Source organism: Eulemur rufifrons, chromosome 16 (genome assembly GCF_041146395.1).
Source record: "Eulemur rufifrons isolate Redbay chromosome 16, OSU_ERuf_1, whole genome shotgun sequence".
Classification (NCBI taxonomy): domain Eukaryota; kingdom Metazoa; phylum Chordata; class Mammalia; order Primates; family Lemuridae; genus Eulemur; species Eulemur rufifrons.
In genome coordinates, this window is record NC_090998.1 from 14,117,243 (window position 1) to 14,135,763 (window position 18,521).

The 18,521-nt window shown below is 33.8% G+C and overlaps 1 protein-coding gene and 2 non-coding genes across 4 annotated transcripts in view; 2 read left to right on the plus strand and 1 right to left on the minus strand.

The window, feature by feature from the left end:
• The first annotated feature begins 230 nt into the window (after positions 1-230).
• On the plus strand, positions 231-336 carry LOC138397730 (U6 spliceosomal RNA). Its single transcript, XR_011235854.1, has one exon. It is a non-coding gene; the product is annotated as a U6 spliceosomal RNA (small nuclear RNA).
• Positions 337-4,159: 3,823 nt separating this feature from the next.
• On the minus strand, positions 4,160-4,221 carry LOC138397750 (U7 small nuclear RNA). Its single transcript, XR_011235864.1, has one exon. It is a non-coding gene; the product is annotated as a U7 small nuclear RNA (small nuclear RNA).
• Positions 4,222-8,663: 4,442 nt separating this feature from the next.
• The window catches only part of ATF7IP (activating transcription factor 7 interacting protein), a 73,811-nt gene continuing 63,953 nt past the window's right edge, over positions 8,664-18,521 (plus strand). Inside the window, exons 1-3 of one of the 2 annotated variants that reach the window (XM_069491791.1) lie at positions 8,664-10,298; positions 16,221-16,307; positions 17,599-17,744. In XM_069491791.1, coding sequence (XP_069347892.1) covers positions 8,666-10,298; positions 16,221-16,307; positions 17,599-17,744 — 1,866 coding nt within the window. In that variant the 5' untranslated portion in view covers positions 8,664-8,665. The remainder of the gene's footprint in view (positions 10,299-16,220; positions 16,308-17,598; positions 17,745-18,521) is intronic. The other variant, XM_069491793.1, reaches the window with a different exon arrangement.

Sequence of the window (18,521 nt, forward strand, 5' to 3'; positions counted from 1 at the left end):
TTATTTATGATAGGTGGGGGGGGTAATTTGTGGAGGTATCATATATTACGATCACTCAGTAATTGAGTTTGTGAGTATTTGATAGATAAGGAACAGATTTCATCATTATTTTTTTAAAACATGGCAGAATAGCTATTGATACTTCTTTTTTGCCAGTCAGGAGACTCATAGCTAACAACACAACAATAAAAAATAATGCAAATGAAAAACAGTACAATATAACAACTGTTGTGCTAGCTTCGGCAGCACATATACTAAAATTGGAATGATACAGAGAGCATGGCCCCTGTGCAAGGATGACACAAATTTTTTAATTTAAAAAAAACTCAACTATTTACATAGCATTTACATTGTATTGGGGATTATAAAGTAATTTAGAGATGATTCAAAGTATACAGGAGGATATGTGCAGGTTACGTGCAAATACTACACCATTTTATATAAGGAACTTGAGCATCCTCAGATTTTGGTATCCATGGGGAGTCCTGGAACCAATCCCTCATGGATACTGAGGGACAACTGTATTTATGAAAAAAATTTAAAAATCTATATTCTAAATTTGAGCAGGTAAGTGTCAAAGTGAGAGAGTCATTGCATTGTCAGGTTCACCAGTAAACAGCAAAGCAGATTATTAGCGTGTATTGTGCAATACATTATTCTTTATGATTTTATTTTCAGAAGTATTACAGAATTCTGAAGCAAAATTTATTTGTGCAAAATAAAATCATATAGTTTTCAACTGAGAGTGGGGTTCTTAAAGAAACTAGTAACAGAGTTGCATTTCTAATCATCAGCATAAAGTGATTTTTTTAAGAGTAGGTCATTATTACTCAGTCTCGTTGACTAATATTTAGTTAAGCCATTTAATGAAAACAAATTTGGATAAAATTATTTTTGGTATTCTATCATTCAGAAAAATGTTATACCAATGTCAGCTAACAGCATGAATTTAATTGGGAGTGACTTTATCAAAGATAGAAGTACCACATCTACTTAAATGGTTTTGCTTAATGTTTTCTAAGTATTTAGGTTTTATTTTTAAGTGTATTTCATCAGATGTACATTACTTTGAATTAATATAGTGTTTGTGTTTGTATGCTTTTTGACTCAACAGTCTTGGTACCTAATTAAGGCTGTTCTTGGAAAGCAGTACGGACCCTAGTTATTTAATCAGAGAAATCCTACCATAGACCTGTTTTTCAAACAAAGCATCCGGGGTTATATTACTAATATGTTTCATTTTCATTGTTTACCTTTATTTTCACATCCTTTGGATTTTTGGTAGAGCACTTGCCCTCATCTACTTCCCTTGTTGCTGGGCAAGGTTTGTGACGCTGATGTCTGATTGGTTTTAGACAGCTATAGCTTTGAGCCAATCAGGTGGTGAATTTCAGTTCTCTCACTGGACTGAAGCATTGAAGCAGCTGTTGATTTATTTTTCCTGTGGGGAGATTATATAACTAAGAGCATGGCTGCAGCAAGCTCCCTCTTGGGTATGTTTGAAAAATTACAAGGTTCATCTGTAATGAAGGGGGAAAAATGAGGTTTATTTTTTTAAAACTTGTTAATAGGTAGTGGATTTGAGAAAAAAAAATTCTGATCACAGATTTTCTCTTTATTTTATGACACCTAAAGAACTATAGAATAATATAAGAATAATTTCAATTTACATAAATATTTACTTTGTAATTCACGCCTTTGTTTTGTAGTTTCAAAAGGATAACTGATAACCTTTTTATAACCTGCTGCAAAAGGCAGTTAAGGGGAAAAGGATATATTAATTTTAATTGTATTTATACTATTCAATATAGGTTGTCAAGAATCAGACATTTTAATTTCACTGGATGAATTAAACTAAGTTCATTCAGTGCAGTAGACAACACAACACTATTTTTGTTTGTATAAAGTTATGGGTACAAGTGCAGTTTTGTTATACACGTAGATTGCATAGTGGTCAAGTCAGGGCTTTAGGGTGTCCATCACCCAATAACGGACTTTATATGAATTAATTTCTCATCATCTACCCCCTTTCATCACCTCACTATTCTGAGTCTTCATTGCCTATCATTTTACTGTCTTTATCCATATACATTTTTATAAATTTGTATAAACATTTTTTAGCACCCACTTATGAGTGAGAACATGGGATATGTGACTTTCTGCGTAACACAACACTTTGTAATGCTATCCCTAGTAATCCTTTGGGTCCAGAATGCTGTTAATTTTTGGAATAGGAAATCTATAATAATAGTGGTAGGTGGGTATGAAGGTAATTGTTAGTCATTCAGATTTAAGGCTTTGCTGGAGTTTTGATTATAAATGTTTTATAAATGTAAAGACTATGAGGTTTTCTTTTACAAATTTACATTTGAGTTTTGCATTGTTTAGAAAAATATGTTCTTATATATTGTCAATGTTTGATTCATTTCCCAAGTAGGAAATTAATTTGTATTTCTGGAAACATTCAAAAATATTTATTAAAGCAAGATAAAGTAGCATAAAAGATACAGAAATATTCATTTATGTGTATATTTAATGCATATTGTATGGATTTAGGATTTTATGTAAACCATGTTCTAGATTACTTATTTCAGACAAAGAACCACACTGAAGTATTGCAAATACAGGTGTTTTTCTTTTTTTCTTCTTCTTTTTTTTTTTTTAAACTATGTTTCTCTGACCTTATTGTCTTGTCTCCTGTTGCTGGGCAGGAATCAGAATGCTGGCTGCTGATTGGCTGAGTTTGTGAGCAGCCCTTGAACAGCCACTTAAATTCTTGAGCTTTTTGAGCAGGCAGATTTTAGGCTAAGACATAACAGCTTCCCTTTGTTTCTTTGCTATGATCTCTTTGCTAGAAAGAGGAGTGAAAGGAGTGGGTGGAGGGGGATAAAGCAGAAAAGAAAGTAGTGTTTTCACTTGTAAAAGAAGAGGCTCATTGGGCTTTCCTTAAAAATAATTTACCAAAAATTTAAAAAACATTTCTAAGGCATAGAGACTTTATTTGCAGGTAATACAGCCCTCCTCTGGTTATTTAAATATAAATTCTTGTAGAAAAGATTTTATTAGTAATAATATTTCCCTGCCCTGCCCCCCAATTCTTGAATCTGAATGTATAATATATAGAGTAGGGACTTAAAAACATTTTTTAAAAATCTTTTACTCATGAAAAAAATAGTTTCAGGAGAAACTATTTCATCATGTTTTGCAGTTACTTCTAAATATGGCAGACATTTCCTGCTGTAAAATACAAATGCTTTTTTTCTGTGAAAATGAATTATGGTCATTTGAAAGCTTCATGATTCTAGTGTTGCCATTTAAAAAGTGGTATTTATTTTGTAGAATTGTTTTATGAATGGCGTTGTAGCCCCAGACGGGAGAATTAAATATTTTATTCGGGTACTATAGCCATGGAGACTTGTTTGCAGGTAACATACACTTCTCTAATGTGTATCTTTCTTAAATATGCTTTGCTTATGCAAAATAGATTTCTAAGAGCAGACCGTTGATTGGCTTGCACAGATATGGCCGAACTAGTTTAAACTGGTTGTTCATGCTTCTTCGTTACTGCTTTGTCTGTTTTTCATTACACTTAGAACCCATAAAAGATCTGGTAAATGGCTGTAGTGTGCTCCCTTGTGGGTATGGATGGTAGTTATTTTGTAATTCTTTCTACAGTATTTTATTATTACTGAATTTAATGGCAGCTTTGTTGATAAAACCAGTTTGCTTTGGATTATATTTATTTTTATTAAATGTTATTTGGTGGTAGCAATTTAATATTAAATGTGACTTTTACATGTTGGATTTTCTGATTCATATATGAAATACCAAAAATATTTAAGAGAAATTTGTCTCAGACTCTTTAGTTTATCCTAAAAACATTATCCTGAATATGTATAGATGATGATGATGATAACAACATTTATTGAGTGCTTAAGTACATTCTAAGTGCTTAACATATAGAATCTCATTTAATCCTCACCACAACCTCTGTGACAGTTACTGATGTTATTCTCCTTTTAAGGTAGCTAAAGCTAAGAAATTGAAATGTTAAGTAACTTGCCTAGTGTCACACAGTAAGTATCTGGAAAAGTTGGAATTCAAATCCTTGAGTCTCTCCACAGTCTACAAGTTCATGCCTTTTTTTTTTTTTGCATGGTGTGGTCTTCTGGTGAGGACCGGAAAACCTGCTAGACAAATTCTAAAAGAGCGATAACACTAGAATTCATGCTCTTAATTGGATTACTAAAAGATATGAAAAAAAATTTTTTTAAAGGAAGCTTACTTTTAATGCAACTGGTGCCAGCTATTCATATCACATCTGAGAAATGTGGAAATTATGAGATCAAAGCCCAAAAGAATGACAGTTCAGTATTTGAAAATATTTAAAGGGTAAGCATACTGCTTATATTAATATTATAAATTTAATTATTTTGTATGTTTGGAATCAGCAAGGAAAAGTGACAAAATTTGCATTGTATTATATCATCTTTGCAGAAAATTTTGCAGGTAACATGACTTTGTAATGGATGGGGAGGGAAAAACCTTGAAAGTGAAATTTTAAATTTTATTTAATGACCCTTAAAATAATGCCTGTTATAATTTTGCATTGAGGTTTCTGTTTAATTGAAAAGTAATTTTTCTAAGTAGATTTATTTAGTTTCATAATTTAAATAAAATAGCTAGGAAGACTAAGAAATGTGTTTTAAGTAATCAGCTTAATGTGAGAGAATGAAGATAGAATGTACCACAGAGTTATGTGGCAAATTGATAAGATTCTCAAGGTGTATTGGCCTCCAGCAAATAGGCTAGGCTTATTGTTTTATGCCCTTCAGCCAAGAACACTAGGAACACTCTGGTAATTTAACAAGTTAGGTTTACTTTTTGTTGCAGGGAGGGAGGAGTGTTCACTAGGGAAACTGTAAGGTACATATCAGTAAGAGGATATTAGAAAAAGCCTAGCATAGGATTTGGTTATAGTATAGTATAGGTTGGGTTAATTTGGGGAGAGTTTAAGGAAGTCAATCCTTACTGTGGATTGGGTGACATCAGGAAATGGGGACAATTCTATACTTCAGTATCTTAATAAGTCTTATCTTAATAAGTCTTATCTATATCAGGAGGACAGACTATTGTGAGGATAAAGCTGTAATTGGTAAAAAAGTTCCTGTCACTCATTTTGTGGGGGTTGGGATATTGGTATTTTGTGGATTGCACAGTGACCTTGCCTGACTTGAATGTTCTCTGAGATGGTTTTATGTCCTGCAGCAGAACAACATGGCTTAGCTGCAAGTACCAGACTAGTTTTAAAAACATTGAGCCTTAGTTATATCAGTTAAGCCTAGACATCAGGGGCTGCTTTTTTTTCTTTCTCAGGCCAAAGCAAGTGTATGCTGCTATCATTCCTATTGGTGATGGTGATGGCAAGTGAAATATCCAATACGAAAGCAATATTCTTGGCTCCTGTACATCTTAGTCCTTAAAGGACTTTTGTTTTATTCCACTATTCACTGGTGACATTGTCTTTCTTCAGGACCAAATCCTTGCCCTCTTTTGCTCGCCTTTATTGCACTGATCAGGTGTTAACATGGAAATGGTTACAGAAAATTTCTTTGTCTTGGTTCTGATCTTGTTTCACCATTAAGTATGATATATGTAGTTTTCTTTGTAGATAACCTTTATCAGATCTGAATAAGTTTCCTTCATTTCTTAGTTTCCTGAAAGTTTTAATTATGAATCAGTGTTGAATTTTATCAGATAAATGTTCTTTATCTGTTGAGCTGATCCTTTATTTTTCCCCTCTGTTTTGTTTATGTCGTGAATTAAATTGCTTGATTTTTTAAAAAAATTTATTTATTTTGTTGCTTAAACAACAAACATTTATTGTCTCACGTTCTGGAAGCTAGAGGTTTGAAATCAAGGTATTGTCAGGGCCATGTTAAGGAAGGTGCTAAGGAAGAGTCTATTTTCAGGCCTCTTCTTAGCTTCTGGTAGTTCCTTGACTTGTGTCAGCATGACTCCAGTCTTCCCATGGCATTCTCCTTGTGTGCATGTCTGTCTGTCTGTCCAGATTTTCTCCTTTTTATAAGGATACCAATCATGTTGAATTAGGGCCTGCCCTAATAACCTTATTTTAATTTGATGGGGCCTCTGTAAAGGCCCTATCCAAATAAGGTCATTTTCTGAGGTCCTGGGGCTTAGGACTCCAGTATATCTTTTTTTGAGTGGGGAAGCTGCACATTTCAGTCAATAACAACCTGGTACTAGACATTCATTGAGTTTAGGCAAAACTTACCAATTAGACCGCTTGGTGGGAATGAAATAAAGCCAGAATGCTTCATAACATGCTCATGATAGACATTGCTTGATTTTTGGATGTGAAACCCACCTTCTTGTTTTAAATGAGCTTCACTTGGTCATAGTGTATTATCTTTTTAAGAAACACCTCTAAATAACTCACAGATAAAAGAGGAAATCACAGTCGAAATTTGAAAATATTTTAACAGAATAATGATGAAAATGTGATACATTAAAATGCAAGATGCAACTAAAGCAGCTCTTAGAGGGAGATTTATAGCTTTATATGCATACATTCCAAAAGAAGAAAGATTGAAAACTAAGGATTAAATTTGAACCTTAAGGAAACAGATGGCAAATTAAACCCTTTCAAAAAAAAGTAAGGGAAAAGAAATAAATATTAGAGGGGAAATCACCGAAACTAGAAAGCAAATGTAAAACTGAGAAATTTCACCCAAGATAAGGGTTCATTCTTTGATGAATAAATAGAATTGATAAAACTATAGCAAAACTTAACCAAAAAAGAGAACACATTACAGTATACTTTTTAAACCCTTTTCTTCTTTTTTTGTAACAGTTTTACTGAGATATAATCACATACAAATAATTCACCTATTTAAAGTATACAATTTAGTAGTTTTTAGCATATTCACAGTTGTGTAATCATCACCACATTCAATGTTAGAACATTTTCGTTATCCCATAAAGAAATCCTGTACCCTTTAGCAGCCACCCCTCATTTCCTCCCAAGCCCTCCAACCCTAGGCAATTGGTAATTTACTTTGTCACTATGGATTTGTCTATTCTGGACATTTCATATAAATGGAATCATTCAGTATGTGGCCTTTTGTGACTGGCTTCTTTCAGCATGTTTCAAGGTTCATTCATGTTACAGCATGTATCAGTACTTCATTTCTTTTTGTGGCTGAATGATATTCCATTGTATAGATAATACCACATTTTATTTATCCATTAATCAGTTGCTAGACATTTGGGTTGTTTCTAGTTTTGGGCCATTATGAGTAGTGCTTTTGTATTTGTATATGATTTTTTTGTGTCAACATATGTTTTTATTTCTGGTGGGTATATAGCTAGGAGTGAAATTGCTGGGTTATATGGCAGCTCTAGGTTTAATATGTTGAGAAACTGCCTGTTTTTGAAAGCAGTTGCACCACTTTACAATCCCACCAGCCTTTTATGAAGGTTTCAGTTTCTCCACATCCTTGCCTCATACTTCTCTTTGATTATAGCTGTCCTGATGTGTGCGAAGTGTTATCTTATTGTGGTTTTGATTTGCATTTCTCTGATGACTAAGGATGTTTATTGCGTACGTACTATTTGCCTTATTGGCCTATTTGTGGAAATGTCTATTCATTTGCCCATTTTAAAATTGGGTTATTTGGTTTTTTATTACTGTTTTCATATATTTTATATGTAACAGTTTTTATATATTTTAGATGCAAGTCTCTCATCAGATATATGATTTACAAATATTTTCTCCAGTTGTGAGTTGTCTTCACTTTCTTTTTGGTAATCTTTTGTTAATACATGTTTACATTCTGTCAATCTAGATGTGCCTGGTTGTAAATGTTATCTTTCCTTACCTGTTCCTTAATTTTTCTTTTTTCCCCTTATTTCTATACCTGTTTTTCATTCCTCTACTGCTTTTATTCTTACGCTTTTATTTTTCTTTTCCTTTTCTTCATGTACTTTTTTTTTTTTGGACAAGGTCTCACTCTGTTGCCCTGGCTTGCATACAGTGGTGTGATCATAGCTCACTATAACCTCACACTCCTGAACTTAAGGGTCCTCCTACTTCAGCCTCTGAGTAGCTGGGACTGCAGATGCTCACCACCATGCCCAGCCTTCATGTCCTTTTTAAATTCATCTACATTCTTTGTTTATTCATTTCCCCCATACTCTGAATTCTAATATTGAGAATGAAAATGAGTCCTTTTTTGTTTTGTTTTTGAAACAGAGTCTTGCTCTGTCACCCGAGCTAGTGTGCAGTGGCATGAACATAGCTCACTGGGCTCAAGTGATCCTCCTGCCTTAGCCTTCCAAAGTGCTAAGATTACAGGCGTGAACCACCACGCCTGGCTGAAAATTAGTCCCCCCTTTTTTAATATTTCCTAGTAATTTATTTACTAGTATAGACTGTAGCCATTATCAATTTTGTATTACATAAATCTAATAAATATGAAAATCCACAGCAAGGATCATTAAGTTTTCTATATGTCTTTATTTAAAAATTACATGAAGTATGCTGGTTGTTTCTCTTATAAGATAGATTTGCCGTGAGTCTACAATTAGATAGTTTCTGTTCTAATTATTAAACTCTCTTTCTCTCTTTTTTTAAAGATTCACAATGGATAGTATAGAAGAACCTCAGAAAAAAGTCTTTAAAGCTCGAAAAACGATGAGAGTGAGTGATCGTCAACAACTTGAAGTAGTGTACAAGGTCAAAGAAGAACTTTTGAAAACTGATGTCAAGCTGTTAAATGGCAACCATGAAAATGGAGATTTGGACCCAACCTCACCTTTGGAAAATATGGATTATATTAAAGACAAGGAAGAGGTAAATGGCATTGAAGAGATTTGTTTTGACCCTGAAGAAGGTAAAACAGAATGGAAAGAAACACCCTGTATCCTAAATGTTAACATAAAAAAGAAGCAAGATGATGATTTAAATTGTGAACCTTTGTCTCCTAATAACGTAACTCCTGAACCAATCTCTAAACTGACTGCTGAACCAGCTTCTGGAGATCTAGCCCCTGCTGATCTGACTGCTGGAGATCTAGCCCCCAGAGTACTGGCCTCTGGCGATCCCACTTCTGGTGAGCCCATCTCTAGTGATGGCTCCCCTGCTGATCCCACCTCTGGTGATTGCTCCCCTGGTGATCCCCCCTCTGGTGATCCCCCCTCTGGTGATCCCCGCTCTGGTGATCCCCGCTCTGGTGATGCCACCTCTGGTGATGCCACCTCTGGTGATACTGCCTCTGATGATGCCACCTCTGGTGATGCCAGTTCTGGTGAACCTGTCTCTGGTGAACCAGTCTCTGGTGATAGTGCCTGTGGTGATCCAGCCTCTGGTGACCTGGCCCCTGGAGCACTGGCCTCTGTTGATTCGGGGTCTGTAGCACCAGCCTCTAGTGATCCAGCCTCTGGTGATCCGGCCTCTGGGGATCCAGCCTCCGGTGATCTGGCCTCTGGTGATCCTGCTTCTGGTGAACTTGCCTCTGATGATCTGGCTACTGGTGAGCTGGCCTCTGGTGAACTGACTTCTGAATCAGCCTTTGATCCCACCTTTGAACCAAGTTCTACACCAGTTTGTGAACCAGTTCCTGAAACTGACAATGTAGAACCAAGTAGCAATAATGATGATGATTTTCTTGGAAAAAATGGGCATGATGAAAAGTTAGAGCAAATTCAAAGTAAGGACTCAATTGATGAGAAAAATAAAGCTGACAGTAATCTTGATGCTAATGAAGAAACCCTAGAAACAGATGGTACAATTATTTGTTCAGATCTACCTCCTGAAAATGAAAAGAAGGTAGAGGAAGATACTATTACAGAGCTTGCTCTTAGAGAAGAGGCTATATCAAGCAGTATGGAAATTGATCAAAGTGAAAAGAATGAAGATGAAAATTCTTCAGACCTTGTAGAAACCATTAGTGAAAGTGTTATAAAAGATGACAAAAATGAGAATATCTTAGAAAATACCGATTCTATGGAAACAGATGAAATCATTCCTATTTTGGAAAAGCTTGCACCTGCTGAGGATGAACTTACCTGCTTTTCTAAAACTTCTCTCCTCCCAATTGATGAGACGAATCCAGATTTGGAAGAGAAAATGGACAGTTCTTTTGGTTCACCATCTAAACAAGAAAGTAGTGAAAGTTTGCCAAAAGAAGCCTTTTTGGTCCTCTCTGATGAAGAGGATATTTCAGGTGAAAAAGACGAGTCTGAAGTTATATCACAGAATGAAACGTGCTCTCCAGGTTAGCATATCATTTAAATTTTTAAGATTTTTATTAACTTTAATGAATTGTCTAATAAAACATTATAATAAACTTTTAAATTTCTTTTAGTTGTAGAGAAAGTTGAGAATGGTGGTGACTCAACAGAAGGATCTAATTTCATAGATTCTTCATAGAATTCATAATTACAAAGTACCCACTCTGTGAGCAACATGTGCTAAGTGCTAAAAAGGGAGATAAAATAAGTAGAAAATATGGCCCTTACAGTCTGAGAATAGAGATAAAATGGACCACCATAATGCTGAGATAATGAAGTCTGTACATAATTTATCAGAGTCCTAGCAATTGTTCTTTCTTGCTGTCACTTAGGGAACAAATAATTTAGAATCCAAAAGCCTGCTACTTTGTTTCAAGTGTAAAATATCATATTTTCAATTAATCTTCACAATGAAATCTTATTCTTTAATATTCTGTGTCCAGGGAATGACATCACTATTGTAAGCCAGAAAGCTTAAAGCTTGATTATCTATTCAGTAGACTTTATCCATTTGCTTCCTCAGCCCTCTTGATTCTTCGTACTCAACCTGCTCTCTTCCCCTCATCTTCCGGATAATCTCTCTATGACCAATTCTCTTGTTTTATTGTCCCTCTCTTTCATTAGATCCCTTTTATTTTGGGGTTGATTCAAACTCCCTATGTAAAAGGTATATAAACTTCATGATTTGTTCAATATCTATCTCTCCCATCTCTTTTGTTATTCCCAGAGAATGAGAAAAATTCTACTTTGCCTTCATGGTCACACTCAAAAACATTATTCCTGCATGAAACCTTCTCAGTCTTCCTCAGATTGGCAAGAGTACCTTTCTGTTCCCATTGTATCACATTCTCTCAGATTTAGACATCTATGAAAGGAGTTACCTTGCTAACGTGAAACACTGCTAACATGAAACAAAGTGATCAAGGATGAGAAAACAAAAACGGTGGCAGAGCTAGGAGACACAGAACAATTTCTTCCCCAGTATATCATACTAGCTTTTGGAGGTAGAAATTTTTTTCTTATTTAAAGATGACATTTTATTTCCAAAGAGCATTCAACTAAACTTACAGAGAGAGACAGTTCAGGCCTTTCTTGGTTTTAGAGATTTGAAGATAAAATTTAGTACTTGCCCTCAGGATGCACACAAGAATTAAATCACAGGTCATTAAATACAAGGCTGTGAATACAATGATAATGTTAAATTGGTATTCTGGGAGTGTGGAGAAGGATAAACTTTAAGAGAGCACAAGATGTAGTCAGGGAAGCCTTGCCTTTCAGTATTTGTATAATATAGGGTTTTAATGAGTCTGATTTCCTTGTAATGGTAGCTCCATCCTACTTGCTCAGGCCAGAAACCTTGGAACCATTCTTTCTTTTTTTTTCCCCCCTTTCATGCCCCATATTCAATCTATCAGGAAATCCTATTGGTACTATCTTCAAAATAGATCTAGAATCCAATTCATAACTATTATCACCCCTGCTCTGAATCACTATCATCAGGCCAAAACAGTACATGGCACACAGTAAGTGCCCAGGATATATTTGTAAATTGAATGAATAATTGATGATGTAAGAGAAGTATATAATGGAAGACCTTGGTTACAATGCCAAAGCATTGGCACTAGGGAGCCATTGAAAGATTTCTAGCAGAGGAGAATGATATGATGAAATTTACATTTTAGAAAGATAATAGATAACTGTTTAGGGTGAACTTCACTCATTCATTCAATAAATATTTATACAGAATGTGACACTGGAGCAAGTTCTTTAAAAGCCTTATGGTCCTCCTTCAGAGGAGAAAAAAGAATAAAGATTTCTCTCTCTGGGAAACTTCAGACAACACTAGAGGAGGTATATCTATCAGTTGTATCTTTCATGTACTCTCCGTACCATATACTTTCCTCTAGCTACTATTCCATGTCTTTCCTCTCAAGACCATCCTTCAAGTCATGTTAGCAAAGCTAGCACCATTTCTTCTATAAACCTCCTCTACTTGCTGTTTAAAAAATACTACTAGTTCTTAGTAAGATTTTTGAGAAGAAAAATCTGTTTTAGAGTAAACCAGATTTTAAACTCTGATGTAATTTCCTTACAGATTTTTATTCCAGATTAAAAAATCTGTGGTTGATTTTTTTCGCCTGGTCCCTTGAATCTTTAAGATAAATAGGATGAACATGAATTGAGGCTAATAAGGATAATTGTATGGGAATAGAATTCAAGGTTTCCTTTTATTTTTGCTTTAGATTAGCAGTGACAGAAATAGCATGATTTAATCAATCAAAATTTACTGATAATTTGTTGTCACTATTTATTGTATTCAGCTAAAATCCTTTATCATCTCAACCCATTTATATTTAGCTATTATTTAGGTGTTTGGCTTCTCTTTGTGGAGTCTCTTAGTCCTATACACTAGTATATAAGTTGCAGATTTTTCTTTTTATAGTTGAAGGAGACCAAAAATAAAGCAGGTTTTGGAAAGAGAAATATAGGAGGAAGATCAGTTTCAAATGACTACTATTGCCCAAGTTAGATATATAAGTCTGGATTTCAGAGCAGAGGCTTGAATTGTATAGAAAAATTTAGGAGTAGGTAGCATACAGACATTAGTTGAAGTGAAATGACTAGATGAAATCACCTCAGACAGAGTATAAATGGAGAAGAGAAAAGATCCAGGAATCGAGCTCTTGGCATTCCACGTTTAGAGATTGGAGAGATAAGGAAGAACCAGCAAAGGAGACCAAGAAAGAACAGCCGTTGAAGTAGGAAGAAAACCAAGACATTTTGGTATTACAAAAGCCGAGTAAAGAGACTATTTTGAGGAAGGAGTAATTAACCTTTCAGTATATCAAACGTTGCTATGCGTCTGAGTTAGATGACAGAGAAATATTTAACAACCTGGAGATCATGGGTGACTTTGACAAGAGGCAGTTTTGGTGAATGGTAGCATGGAAAGGCTGATTTGGATTTCAGAGAGAATGGGAGAGGAAGAATGTGAGATAATAAAATGTAACTTTTTTTCTCTGAGTTTTGCTTTAACAAGTAGCACAAAAATTCATATAGAGGATATTATTTGCAACTTTGCATTGGTTAAATAAGACTTTAAGAAATTTCTGGAAAAAATTGCCAGTCATGCCACATTTTTCTGATATGTCTGTGAGGTTGAGAATCTTAGTATGTTAATTGCCCTATTGTAGTTTCTTATCTATGAATTGCCTTTTCATTTCCTTTGCCCATTTTTCTAATGGGTATGTTGTCTTTAATTACTCTGTAGGAATTTCTTGTTTTGTTTTAGATATTTTCATGGAACCAGTAATCTAAGGCAGGAATTGGCATACCATGGACCTGTGGGCCCCATTTGTTTTTGTGAATAAAGTTTTATTGAAATATAACGATGATCATTTGTTTGCATATTACATATTGCTTATTGCTGATTCCTGCCACAAGTACAGAATTAAGTAGCTGTATCAGAGACCATGTGGCCCACTGAAAATACTTGGTTTTTTGGCCATTTACAAAAAAAGTTTTCTAACCCTTGATCTAAGGCAGCTGTTTTTGTCAATATTTCCTTAAGATAAAGTTCTATATGGTATAATTCTGAAAATGAGAAATTTAAGTTTCCTAATATAAATTCTATCTGGTAATCCTTTACAAATACACTTTTCTACCTTTACTTAATGGAACCTTATTAAAGATAACGGGCATCATATAGGTATTTTTAGGGTTACCAAAATTGCAAGATATGGTACCTGTCCTTAGTGAGCTTACTGTCTAGTATGGTTGTAAGGAAAGAATACCACACATAGAACCATGAAAACTTGCCAACTTGTGATGAGGCTGTACTCCAGAAGACCAGAGGGATTACAACAGAAACTTACCTGTGAATAAGGACAGATCCTAGAAAAGACATCATTAATCTAATTATTTGGATGAGTTTCAAGAGTCCTGAGAACTACCTGAAATTATATATAAAATTGTTTGTGTGCAAGGGCCTTTGATTATTATTCTGGGTTGAAGGGGGCCCACTCTCAGATTTTCTGGAGGCTTTATGGACAAAAAAATTAAAGAAATAAAGGGCCTTATCCCTCCCTGTAGAATCTGTTAATACCATTTTTCTTATCCCAAGTTCTTTCCATTACATAAAAGTTTAGCATAAATTTTAGTTCTGTGAATCTATTCCATAATCCCAATGAGTGTTTTTAAGTATTGAGAATCCAGTAGTATCATCTAGGTATACTTGGAAAATGGGAATTGGATGATAGGACGAAGTTTTGAGTAAAATGAAGAGATCTCAAGGTAAACTTCACATATCTGTAAGAAGAGAGGGAATTAACATATGCATAAAAGAGGCAGATCAAACCAGGCCAATTTACTTTGCTGTGTTCTGGATGCTGTGGCTTGCAGTTATTCTAATTGGAGCCATGGCTAATTTTGTGCTTTGGGTGATGTGAGGATTTGCTAAATAAAGACTATGTAAACCTTTTATGTCAAGCAACCCAATTACTCTATGTCTCTGGAAACTCTGGGGACTAGGAAGTTCAGGAGTTTCTAACTGTCAGTGTTAAAATCAGGAAGAAATGGAAAAAAATATATAGAAAAAAATATGTTGTAATGAGTTTGTGATCTATCTACAAGAAAGCAAAACAAATTTTCATTTCATTGAAACTGGGGTTGAGAGATGAGATCTTAAAATATTTATAATGAACAAACAGCAGTAAATGGAAAGTTAATTTAATAATTTTTATGTACTGTGTTAGCTTTTTTTGTTTTATCTTAGTGTGAATAAAATATTTATAGAACCTTAATAGGTTTATCAGTGATTCTTGTCTCTGCCTATTTTCACCTAAAAGGTCTTCTAAATTTTTTTAACCTTGACTTCTATTCTCAGGGCTGTTGTGATTAAAACCTTGATATCTGGAGAAGAACTGTCATATCAAAGTCTTTATATAGTGTGATATACTTTCTGTTGCTTATTTAATATTATTTGTAGAATATGATGAAACAGCGTACCTTATTGAAGCCACTGAGAAGCTAGTTGCAGTGATGTAAGGGGGAAAAATCGAAGTTCAAATATTAGTAATTTATTGCCCCATTATCACTCACTTAAGGATTATGTTATCTGAGGAGACAGATTGATCAAAGGCCATTTCTGATACTTCTGAGATTTATTTGTTGTAACATAATATAATTCCATAGACATTTTTAGCAATCTTTTTGGTAGCATTCTTTGTTATGTCTTGTATGCCTCTTGTGAAAATTACTTAACCTTTCTGAAGTTTACTTTCCCCATCTATATGATGGCAAAAAATACTTTACAGTGTAGGATTATATTGAGGCTATGAAGTTATATATATCAAGTGCCTGCCTCAGTTGTTGGCACTTTTAGCAAAGTAAGTATTATTTTTAAGTAAAGTTTTTATTATATTTAGGATACTTTTCAATTCCTTATTTATGAACTAGCCCATAACCATTAAAGTAACTTAATGATTCAACCTGTCTGGTCAAAATATTAGGTATTTTGAATTTGTCAGTAGTTGTAATTTTTTTTTTATAATTGTCATAGCCACTATTCTAGTTTTAACAGGTGAATGTAAAGGAATCTAAGTGCTTTCACATTTTGTTAATCTTATTGGTGACAGAAAATTACTGAATAAGATTCTTTCTTTTAAAATCTATACTGATACTTTTTTCCCATATAGAATTTGTAATGAATTGTAGAACAGTTGAATGTGGACTTGGTCATTCATTTCTATCTGTTTCTGTTCCCTTTCTCCCCGAAAAATTTTACATTTTGGGACTCTGATTTCATAAAAGGTTAGTTTGGTAACAGATAGTAACCAAAATTGTAAATTAATAAGCTGTTAAGAATCCCAATCAAAGTAAGATTTCCTTTTTTATATTTGTTACAGCAGAAGTAGAAAGTAATGAAAAGGACAGCAAACCTGAGGAAGAAGAACAAGTAATACATGAAGAAGATGAAAGACCTTCTGAGAAAAGTATGCATGTAGAAAACAAACTTGCATTAGTTTGAAAAATCATAATTAATTATTTCTGTATTTAAGACCATGGAGTATCCTTTTCTGCCCATGAAATGATTAACTTTTGCAATTTAAGTAAGCTACAATTACATCATTTCATTGATGGCTAACTCAAGAATCTCTGAAAGTATTACTTCATCCACTTCAATATTTTATTTTGTTTGTTTATTTTATTGTTCCACAAGAAAGATTTAGCTTAAAATATAATAAGGTATTGAGTATCTTGAGAAATTGTTTTAGATATATGTTTAGAATGGGACTGTAAGAATTTTGTCTAGGCTGATATAAGTAAATGGAAGTATGTGTTGCAGTCTACTTAAGGTTAAACTTCATGGGAGGGGGAAATGACAGACGATTATTAGGTTTATAGAAAGATTGGACTAGAAGTCAGGAAACCAGGGTTCTGTAACTCTCCCTGTCATGCTGCTCTCCATGTATGAACATGGGTAAGTGATAATTATAAGAGAAGTTGTAGAGTAGAACTAGATTTTAAAAAATAGGCACATAGACAGGGATACAGAGTGAGATAGACAAGGATAGCTGTAGTCACATAATAGCATTTGCCTTTAAAAAATGTGGAGATTTTAGTGTTTTAATTTTTTTAAGTATTACAAAAGAAACCAGATAAAATTTACCTATGATCTCTTGAATATTAATAATACTTGAAATGGAAATTTTCTAAGTGAAGATTTTTGAGTATATATTCTTTGCCAAATGTAGTATTATAATGACATTAATTTTATTTTTGTATAATTGAAATTCATTAGGATATGTTGAGAATAATTATTATTATGCTATTTTCCTAAGGTCATGATTATTTTTTCTGTATTTACTGAGGAGGAAGAATTTTTTATTAGAAATCTATGATAGAACAAATAGTTTGTCGAAGGATTCATATGCACTATGCAGTTTAGCTAAGGGAATGAATATGAGATGATTTTTTTTACCTTCTGCCTGATACAATTGTTAGGTAGTTCTCCATTTAATATGTTTTCAAGCAAAGAATGTTCTATGTTCACAGTGTGCATTGCTTAACCATTGGGAGGTTCTTATTTAGAATATTGAAATCATTTCAAGTTTAAAGCTAAAAGCAATATACCTATTTTTCTGATCACAAAAACAATTTATAAAATACTTGGTTAAGAATGCTGTTGTAATAGATAGAAATAATATTTTGCTGAGGATAGATAATAGGCATTAAAGTCTGCAATAAAAACACCTGACTGATCATTGTGGGTTTTGTTCTCAGATGAGTTTTCCAGAAGAAAACGTTCTAAATCAGAGGACATGGACAACATACAGTCTAAACGTCGACGATATATGGAAGAAGAATATGAGGCAGAATTTCAAGTAAAGATTACAGCCAAAGGAGACATTAACCAGAAGCTTCAAAAGGTATTATAGGTTATGTTAAAAAGCATATTGAATAAAAGCACCATTGTCTTTCTTCATTTAGGTTTTGACATTATTTTGTATTTTACTGTCATATCCGGTTTCTCATAGAAAGAGAGAACTTGAAGAAAGTGGTTGAGCTTAAAGTATATTACTCTCTCTGATAATTTAATTTTAAAATTCTTTCTGACTTCTTTTTGGCTACATAATTTTTTTTAGAGATCATAGTGATTATCAAAATGGTTCTGGAGATATGATGACTTCTTCCTTTATTTGCTTTGGTAATAAAAGTGAATATCATTTTTTAGCTTTTCTTTTTTTCTTCTCGTATTGAAGTTTATCTTATAGTGAAAAAGAAATATTAGAGTTTTACATATTAACATTTTATTTTCATTAAAAATTTTTTTAGCTCTACTTCATCCATGTTGATATACATATATATTAATATTTTAATCTTTATAATAAGCTGATTTTATGGTTGTAAGTCAATACATTCTAAGCTCTTTTTTGTGTACTTTAGGGTTAGTATTAAAAATGATAGAGTCAGTGCGCTAGAAGGACTACGGAAAGGAACTTTTTTTTTTTTTTTCCCCCTCCAGCATATTATGGGGGTACAAAAGTTTAGGTTACATATATTGTCCCCCCGCCCCCCCACCCGGAGTCAGAGCTTCAAGCATGTCCATCCCCGAGATGGTGCGCATCACACTCACTGTGTATGTATAGGAAACGAACATTTAAAGTACAGACTTTAAAAACCTCCCCCTGTATCTGTTGGACTAG